The 9,746-nt window shown below is 47.4% G+C and overlaps 1 protein-coding gene across 1 annotated transcript; it reads right to left on the bottom strand.

The window, feature by feature from the left end:
• Window positions 1-497: 497 nt before the first annotated feature.
• On the bottom strand, window positions 498-3,927 carry LOC135328467 (uncharacterized). Its single transcript, XM_064512263.1, has 5 exons — window positions 3,515-3,927; window positions 2,117-2,208; window positions 1,732-1,786; window positions 933-1,030; window positions 498-794 (listed from the first exon to the last, which is right to left on the bottom strand). Exons 2-5 carry the CDS (start codon window positions 2,133-2,135, stop codon window positions 580-582), a joined length of 387 nt encoding a protein of 128 aa, XP_064368333.1. The 5' UTR covers window positions 2,136-2,208; window positions 3,515-3,927; the 3' UTR covers window positions 498-579.
• Window positions 3,928-9,746: the final 5,819 nt, after the last annotated feature.

Genomic DNA, 9,746 nt, shown 5'->3' with positions numbered 1-9,746 from the left:
CTTTTCCCATCCTCAGACTCTGCTTTAGGTGCTTTCCTAGTCCTCAGCTGCAGACTATTTCCCAAGGGAATCCCACCCCAGATTCCCTCCAAGCCAGAACTATGCTGGTACTTCCACTGTGAGGAACTCCCACGTGGCAGCAAGCAAATCCCATTCCACTCATCCCAAATAAAACCAAATACCTGAGTCACCTTCACAGCTGAGAGCACCTTGGGATGCGAGCCCAGAAACTTGTAGGGCAAGAAGGGAAAACAAAAGTCTGTGACTGTCCATGATCCTGTGCAGGCTCAGCTAAGATCCCACTGGCTGTTTTGGCATCCAAGCCCGGATACCAAGCCAGGGATACAGGGGATAATTTCTGCTAGTCCGATGCTGTATATCCAGCAGCCCCACGAGGGCAATACTCACAGTATTCATAAAGGTATTACAAACCAACAGCCTCTTATGCCAAGGATGGCGTTCAGTTTGAAATAGAAGCTTGGACTGCCAGGTTGCTTAGATAAATTTATTGCCATCCCTGTCTGTATTTAACCTGGCAAAGAGCCTTTGCTCTTTCAGACTTGTTCTCAGTCCTCTGCATTATTCTAGGTCCAGCTGGATCTTGACTGTGCTGTTGTAGAAGGTCCCAGCACAGTTGGACCATCCAAAGACCAACACTGTATGCAGGTTATGCTCATCTTTGTTCTCCTTGTCCACATGCTTCAGGTGGGCAGGAGTCAGGTCAAGCAATGTGTGGCCAGCTCGGGGCACAGAGCAGAGGTCATGGTGGATCACTGTGCTCCATGCAAGAGTGTCTGAAGTAGAAAGGGGCTATCAGTACTCCGTCCTCCATGCACGAGATGAACCAAATGGACTAGCCAAGGTGCTCAGAAGCACCACTGTGGCCCAGCAACCACCTTCAGCTATGCAAATTAGGAGGGAGAGTCACTCACCTAGGTGGAAAACAAAGGCATCCTGTAGGGCTCCCTTGGCATTGCAGCCTCCACTGATCAGAACCTTCTGGTCCAACACAGACATAGCAGCGTGGAAACTAAGACCAAAACAAAGGCTAAAGGTGACTACAGCAAAACCTGCTGGGATTGCCTCAACCTCCTCAAGCAGTGATGGGCAGAGGAAGGCAGATTTCAGCAGCAGGCTGGGGGCTCGAGCTGCGGAGTGGAAGTTAGGATCTCCTTCTCTTCTGCTCTGACTTCCTAAATAATCCTGAAAGGGTTGTTTGCTTCTCTGTGCAGATCAGGTCATACTCAAACATAAAAAGCACCTCACTACCTCAGAAGGATCTATCACAACTTCTATGCCTTGCTCTGTGTAGTGAGATAGCAGGCTAGGTGGGCTTTGGTCTGATTTAGGTTACTTGTACTTTGTAGTGGGCAACAGCCTCCCTTTGGGAACAGCATAGTCAAGAGATTCTTCCTCTCTGTTTATCTGTTATACTCCAGGTACCGTGAAGAGCAAAAAACAGGCAGTATAATCCACTAGCACACAGCATATACCTTCCCATAGTCTGAGAGGCAGATTTCCAGGGATCCTAAGAGATATGTAACCCCCCAGACCTTACAAGTGCTACAGCACAGGAATTTTTAGTCCCACAACAGAGGGGCTACCCACTGCATTTGCAGTAGTGGAGCAGAGATTTGCAACTGGGTTCTGATCACAGGCACCTTTCAAACATGGCCTCAGAGAAAATGACAAAGGAAGAAGATAGTTCCTGGGCCTGCAACAGTATCTTACCAACGTGCAGAAGGCTGTCCTGCGAGGCGAGGGACTGGTGTGTACTCCATGAAACCTGATAGTAGGGGAAAGGCAAGTGAAATGTCCAAGAAGCACTCTTAGCAGCATTTTGCAGCCTCATTACTAGGCAAAGACTTCCATATTCTGTCACATTTGCAGCCTACATTTTCTGTTACCCAACTTCTTCCAAAAAAACAAGGTCTCTTATAACTTACCCATTCGCTCCCCCCTTCCTCCAGAAGAGGTTTCTTTACACCATAGCTTTCCATCTGATCACAATCTTTTACAACATTAGTGCTTCCTTCCCATCCTGCATGCCTCATTCCTCAGTCCTCACTTTAGAATGGACCTTCCCAAGGCAGCTACCTGGCACAGACTTTCTTACCCAGATCCAAGATATGCATGTCACTGAGGTAGATAGAAGTCCTCTGACCCCCAAAAATCAGCAGCTTGTTCCTCAGTAGAGTAGCTGAATGCCTGGGTAGAAAAGAAAGTGAGCAAAGCATTTTCATCAGCTTTCTAGAACTGAATTTTTCACTTTTGTTCATATCAAATTGACTTCTGCTAACAGGCTACAACAGTTTCAGTTTACACCTGCCTCTATTCCCAGCCACTGCAGCCCAGTGATAGCATCCCACTAAGATTTCTTCATGGGAAGCACTAGGAGTCGCATCTTATCTTAAGGAGCAGACTGTGGAGAACAATCACTTAGTATTTAGGAAACAGCACTGGGGCAGAAGGAAAGGTGGGAAGAGGTTTTCTGCTTTATCTTTGAGGGCTGGAACAAGAGCACTCTCACCCGAGTCTAGGAAGAGGCTTCTCCCCTTCCAAGATGGGCTGGTACCAAATTTCATACTCTGGATTGAAGACATAGAGCACATTGCTGCAGGGTCCAACAGCCAGTGATGTCTTTTTGGGGAAAGCCCCCCCAAAAACAAAGAGCTCCTTGCGGTAGATAGTTGCACTGTGGTAGGCTAGCACTGGCATTCTCCCCTTAGCCTGGGAAAAGTACAACACGTGTTTGTTACAAGAGAGAGAAGTGCCTCAGTCGCTGCGTGGCCCACAAGACAGGGGCCCACATCATGCAGTGAGTTCAGCAAGTCCCAATTTTCTCTTCACTGGTTGCCCAGGCAGATTTCTGCAATGCAGGCAGACAGTATGTCCTTTGCATACTCTGCACCACTGCAATGCTCTGACCAGAGCAGGAGTCAAGCTGCTATTCCAGCTAGCTCAGAACAAGACAGAGAAGAGAGAGATCTCATCCTCAGGGTTATTCTATGAAAGGAAAGAGATGGATAATCCCTAGCTGACAGGGTGGTCTGCAAGGACTAGAGAGGCAAACTAAAGAGCTCAGAGATCTGCTGTGCTCACAGCAGCACCCTGATTTGAGGCCACCAGTTCTATACCTCAACGTCCAGTGCAGCTCTCAACAGCATCATATAGAGTGTGTTTCCCTCTGCCACCTGTACAGATCCTCCCACCCACTGCCTTTGTCAGACAGCACCCTGCAGCAACCATTTTTTTCAGTTTGCTCCATTCATTCTAGGCACAGCATCTTGTTACCACCAAGCTTGTGGCCTTTCAACATAGCTGGCTCTGACAGATATAAGGCAGCCATGCAGCTCAGGGAACTTGCAGCAACAGTGGACCAAGACTGCTAGAGTAAAGATAAGGGCACATCCATTCACATCCACATTCCCTGGAAACCTAACTCCTCCCTGAGAGCCAGGCAGAACCTCCCACCCTTCTTGTGCTTTTATCTTAGAAGAGCTGCAATACTTACAGCCACAAGGAGCCATTTCCAAGTGACCGTGTCCAGGATGTAGATGCTGCTGTAGTCTTTGTCCTCCCTTATGCCCCCAAAGATGTAGATACGCTTGGTGTCTGGGTCATAGGTAGCAGTGTGACCACGCAAGCACGATGGCATGGCATCTCGTAGTTGGAGACCCACTGGAAACCAGAAATCACTGTCTGGGAGCAACACCAGACAGATGGTGAGGGAGTCCAAAGATCCTCCCAGTTTCTCTAGATTAGCAGAATACTTCATAAAGTCTTTACTCAAAATCTTGCTGCCTTCATCACCACTTCTTCAATTCAGAGCTGGAGAGGACTCACACAGCAGTGGTTTTGTATGAGGAGTAAAAGGGGATGCTAACTAGCTGAGGGATAGTAAAGTGGAAGAGATTGTTAGCTCACTAGGCACTGGAACTGTACCTAACACTTCTCTGTCTGTCATCACACACAGACTGCGAACCATGCTATTGCTTTTACCCCTTAAAAATCAACCAGCTCTTCCTCAAACCTCTAACTTAGCTCCTAGAGGGCTTTCACATATAGCTCAACAGCCTCACACAGCACCCCACACTGTCAGCTGAGCCTGGGACAGCATCTGTGGATGCCCAAGGACCAGGAACATCAATAAAGAGCAGAAATGTAGAAAAGGAAAGGATAAGAGAGGATGAGTAGTAAAGAAAAACTGTATCTGAAAGTTGACAAGGGATGCATGTTCCAGCTGACTAACTCACAACAAAGTCAAATCCATCCACCACCTGCCCCAGCTGAGAGAGCAGGACACACAGTCATACTAGCAAATGCTTGGTCAGAAATTATCCCAGGAGGGGTCAAGGTTACTCCATAAGCATGGGCCTGTCCCCCTTCCCTAATCTGTTCATCTGGACTCAGAGGGCAATCTAATCCTTTTACCAAGGCACCATATAGTGCAAGCTGCCTGAGAGGCACAGCACAGCAGCCAAGCAGCATGAAGAAATTGCAGGACCCACAGCAGATTCCCACTGCCAACACATCAGGCACCTGCCTGGAGTGACATCACCACCAGCTACTGCCCAGAATTGATCATGCTAGGAGGAGCAACCCCTTTGTTGTCCCCTGTCCTTGCACAGACCCCCAAGGACTCCCTCCTGACAAGTTGTCCTAGTGTCCTGTCCCCCATTGCCTTAGTCAGCTCCAAACTCCCCACCGATTTCCATCTTCCAGAGCACATTCTTGCAAGACTGCTGATTGACACCTTCTCCACCGATCAGAACAGCTGTTCCCAGATCACTGAGGCACATGGCATGGCACCATCGTGGGCTGGGACTGCCTGGGGAAAGGGAGAGCACAGGGCTGTGAGCAGAGGCAGAAGAGACACCTCCAGCTCCCCTCACTGCAGAGGAGAGCAAGGCAGCTAAGAGCTCAGAAGGGAGGAATGGGAAGGCAAAGGCCTTAGGTCCCTTCTGGGGTGACAGAAGCCAGGGCTCCCTGAGGAACATTTTCTGTAGGTTTGGGGGAATAATTGCAGTACTCTCAGAGCCATCACTAACAGAGGAAGCCAGCAGAGACAAGTTTGGCTGGCTGTAGGACATATACAGGCTCCCACCTCAGAGGCAGGCAGGTGGGGGCAGGCTTGGATCACATTGATTAACTATCCTACAAGAGATCTCCTGGCTGTGGTACCCCCCTCTATTACTCCTACCTTTGAGAGCATATAGGAGGGCTAGCAAGTAACAGCTCGTCAGTGCCTGAGACAGGGCAATCAGAAGCCTGGAGTTGCTTCCAAAGACATTCCTCCTACTGCTCTGTTCCTCCTCCTTTCACCTCCCAGTTGGGTGAGCAAGCTAGAAAAGACTTTTATTAAAGTCTGTCCCACATTTAGTGCTTCACCTCAGAGGACCATGCACCTGGAGATGTGGCTGAGATTCAAAGGGGCTACATAAGCCTACTGGAGAGCCTGACAGCACTGGAAGTACATACACTGAGGGCAATTGCATGAACAGGACATTATACATAACCTGATTGCCATTCTTGATCACTGGGGAGATAAAGGATCAAGCATGAGAGGCCTGCGACATTAAAGGGAATGGCTTTACCGAGTGGCTGAGAAGACAAACCAGGGTCTAGGCACCAGAACCTTACCTTGCAACTCCTCCACCACCAAATCTGCAGAGGAAAACAGAGATATAGCCCTGTAGAGAAAGCAGTGAAGAGATACATCCTGGAAAATGCTCAGCTCCATGGTTTAAGAGCCTTTTAGCCTTCCACCACCCCCTAGCACAAAGCTACCTCATGGCAAAAAACGGGGTGCAAGACTGAGAAGCCTGAAGAAAGTCTCATCAGAAGAGACGCAGAAGACGGATAAGAACAGGATGTGCTTCCTCAGACTACCATCATGCTGTCACTATTGCATTTTACCTCTCTGATGAGAGACAGCTCATTTCTCCCCACTCCCACTGCCTACCAGTGAAGCAACTGTATAATGGAGAAACATTTGTCTTTCTAAGCTCCAATAAGCCATTTCACATGGGGACCACTGAACTGTTGTCAAACATTTGCACACAAACCTGATCATACCCTGGGGCTGACTTGGAATACACACTCCAGAAGCTAAAGGTTTTGTTTCCAGCCCTCTGGACAGCTATCTTCTGACTACTGAAAAGTCAGTACAGTTACATTAATTTTTTATATATATATTGCTTTTTACATTTTCTACACTTTAATGATAATCAGCATGTCTTCTATGGACCAGGTGGCATGTGATTAGTAGGGGAATGAACAGAGTAATGGAGAGGTACAGGTGGTCATTCTGGATAACTTTCTTGTGCCTCAGTTTACACTGTTGTAAAACAAGGCTGATGATACTTGCCTTCATTTATAAAGCACTTTGACTCATACGAAGAGTTATGGCCTATCATGTTATGGTGCAGAGTGTTGGCACTAAGAGGATCCCATGTTTTATTTCTGGCCTTTCCCTAACAAGCAAAGTTTCTTCGAGCAGTTTATCCAAGATTAAGGGGCAGTTCTCAGTACTTTGCAAGGGACAGACAAGACTTGGCTGAGAGTTTACAAAGAAACATACTGGGAGGTCATTGCCCAGCATCACTGACAAATCATACAGACAAGACCTGTAAAAGACACCTGGAAGCTGCCAGAGTTACCTTCTTCATCAAGTTCCCTCTCAGACGCTCTGGGTTCAAATAAAACCTTCCTGGACTTCCTAAGCTGGGCAGGACTCTTTCCCCAGGACTCGCTGGGTTCCGTATTGCCAGATGGTGGCTTCAGGATATAGGGTACCACTGGGTTTCTCAGTGGTGCAGGGAAGTCCTTCCTCCCAGGCCTGGAAACTCTAACAGCCATCTCTGAGCTCTGATTTTTAACCTATGACAAGAGTCCCAGTCAAATCACCTCTGAAAAAAGAGCCATTTTCTACAATTCAAAAGGAACTAAAGGAACCACCTGTCCCACCTGTGAAGACAGACAGAAAAGTGACCTGAGGCTACTGTGAGTTTGTCTATTATTGGGATGGAGATTAGTTTCACACAGCGACTGTTTCAGGCTTTCCTTTCTATTAAGCCTTAAGGGCCAGCATGCCAGCAATACCAGCTGCCAAGCATATGCCAAACAACGCAGCTACCTGCTGCTACATGCCCACCCAGCAGTCTGCTTTCAGGCTACTGACTGCAACATGCACAGCTAGTGTGAAGGCAATCTGCAAAGGCAGAAGGGCCATCTGTGCTAGGAGTAACCAGGCTGACCAATGATCCTCTCCAGGGCTGTTAAATTCAACCCTTCCAAAGGCATTTCAACAGAGAGTAAAATTAACCAATCTCTTTAGCACAAATGAATCTTTGACTCCAAAACCTGCTTAACACGTCTCCACTAAGAGAATGGTACCAGAAGCTTCTGCTAGATATAAACTGAGCAGCTAAAAGTAGGGGAGGGGATACTAAGGGTGGAGTGAAATAACAAGAGGAAGGATCCAGTATACACATACCACAGAAGGGTCCTCCAGGTCCTGACTGAGGGGCTCATCATCTGCTGGGAGCACTGGTGACTGAATAGTCTCTGGGACTAGAAATGGGTGGGTGGGCGTACTGCTGGAGATTCCTCTGAGCAGCTGTGGCAGAAAGAGTGACAGGCAGTATAAGAATAAAAGGACATGCACTGGCTTCTGTCATGCAAAGGGCGAACAAAAAGATGTATTGCTAGGGGCAGATCCCCTGCAAGGCAATAGCCCAAGTGTCCAGCATCAACAGAATATTTTACACAGAAAAGCAAAGCCAGGCACTGAAAGATACTAAATCCAAGGGCTACTGCACATGGTAAAACAACTGTTCAGGTATTGCAGATCCAGCAGAGAATGGAATTGGAACTGAACCACTCTCTACTGCACGTCTCCCACAAAAAACAAGGTGTATTGGCAAAGCCGTGTTTAGGGAGTAGGACTGGAACATCAAATAGTATTAGGTTCTGCACAGACATGCATTAAAAGATCTGTGTGAGGTGGCTCTGCATAAAGACAAAGAAGTGGATGGGGTCAGAAGTTTTACAGCTCAGAACCGATGAAGCTGAAGTGACCTGGAACCAAGAACAGGGACAGCAAGAGAAGAGGATATCTGTTCTTTTACCTGCCCATTGACAGTCAGGACAAGCTTCACAGAGTTGCCTTTGTCCATCTCTTTCAATGAGGCCATGAAAATGTCTGTCCTCCAGTCACCTTCCCATACCAGAGACCTGCAGCAGGGACCATGGATTTTCAGCCCACAACTGACACTAATGAGGGAAGAATTCCTGCATCCACATTAGCTGGGAACACCCCAAAGCCAAAAAAAAAAACCCGCCCTCAATGCAAGTTGAAAACATAAGAGGCTATAGAAAGTAACATGCATTTATGTGCATAAATATAATCACATGAAACAGAACTATTCTCTTTCACTCCACTACCTATGCTTTGTGAGAGAAAAACTGGTCTTCTGCTGACCTCTTCCATACTATAAAAGGGAAAGGAAAAAACGTTCTGTATTCTCTCCTATCCAACTAAAGGTCACACTACACAGTTAAGTAAAGTTTTCTTGTTCTAAACAGATTCTTCCATAGGATCCTTGACAGTTTTAATGTAAACAAAGCATCTGCAGCATTCGGGTATGTCCCAGAGTCCTGCTGCACTTACCCTCCACACAATCCCATAGGCTGTCTCTGGTCTCTGTGTAAAGCCCAGAGGGGAAAGGAAAAGAAGGAAGTCAGAAAGCATGTTTCTCAGGTCCACCTCTTCCTAGACCTGCTCTGCTTACAAAAATCATTTCATCTTCCACCAAAGCAGATGTTTTACACTGGCAATTGCTAGGCTCCACCTGTTTTCACCTTTGCTGTAAGAGCATTAGCAATCTCTGAGGACAAGGGGATCACTGGAGCATAACATAGTACTTCATCTCCTGTGCCTGTCATTTTATCCATCCCTACACCCCAGATTAACTAGTTCATCCTGAGAGGAAGCCTGTGGGCCCATTTCCACTGCTCCTTACAGCACTCAGGGACACCCATCACACCTTCTACTCTGCTGCTAAACAGGGACAAACATTTGTCCCCATCCACACCCAGCGAGTGTCTGAAAACATTCAAGTCAAGAGCACATTGTCTCTCATGAAACAGGGCACCAGCTTCCTAACCAGCCACAGCACACACTAGAAAAAACTTGCCAATAAAGCACCCATCACTCAAATCTCGCCAAAGTCCTACTGGCCATTTTTCCTTCTGAGATGCAAGGAGAAAAATTAAGGCAGACCCACTGTGTTAGGGGTGGAAGGACTAACAGATCTGAGCAGCTTTAAGAAGACAGCACCAAAACCAAGGAATATCACAGAGCACAACATTTTCCAACCCCCCCCCCCCCCCCCCCCCACTGAAGTGCCAACACCACAACAGCACCAAATTCCAGCAACTACCTCTGGGCAGGCTCCAGCCTGCCAATCCTTTGTGGTTTGGTGTCTGATGCCACCAGTACATCCACAGCGATGCTTGTATCCTGGGAATAACAGCTCCAGTCTCCTACTCCAAAAACCACCAGCTGTTTTGGCAACGGTAGAGGCAACCAAGTCTGGTAACCCATCTTGCTGGAGTAGCTGGGAGGAGACAAAAAAAACTCACAGAAAATAATAGAGAAGTGATGTAGAAGGTCAAAAATATATATATGTGAAAAAACCCTGGAAAGGTTTTTGTATCAGGGAGGCATGAAAAGACTATGT

This window comes from Dromaius novaehollandiae, chromosome 5, assembly GCF_036370855.1.
Source record: "Dromaius novaehollandiae isolate bDroNov1 chromosome 5, bDroNov1.hap1, whole genome shotgun sequence".
NCBI lineage: Eukaryota > Metazoa > Chordata > Aves > Casuariiformes > Dromaiidae > Dromaius > Dromaius novaehollandiae.
Note: the sequence above shows the minus strand (reverse complement) of the source record. Positions and strands in the feature narration are given on the sequence as shown.

Bases quoted from the DNA above. Each gene is read 5' to 3' on its own strand.
- LOC135328467 (XM_064512263.1), bottom strand. The intron at 1,031-1,731 runs GTAAGATACTGT...TTTTGGTCTTAG, and splicing joins GGACAGCCTTCTGCACGTTG to TTTCCACGCTGCTATGTCTG. The intron at 795-932 runs GTGAGTGACTCT...TTTCTACTTCAG, and splicing joins TGCCTTTGTTTTCCACCTAG to ACACTCTTGCATGGAGCACA.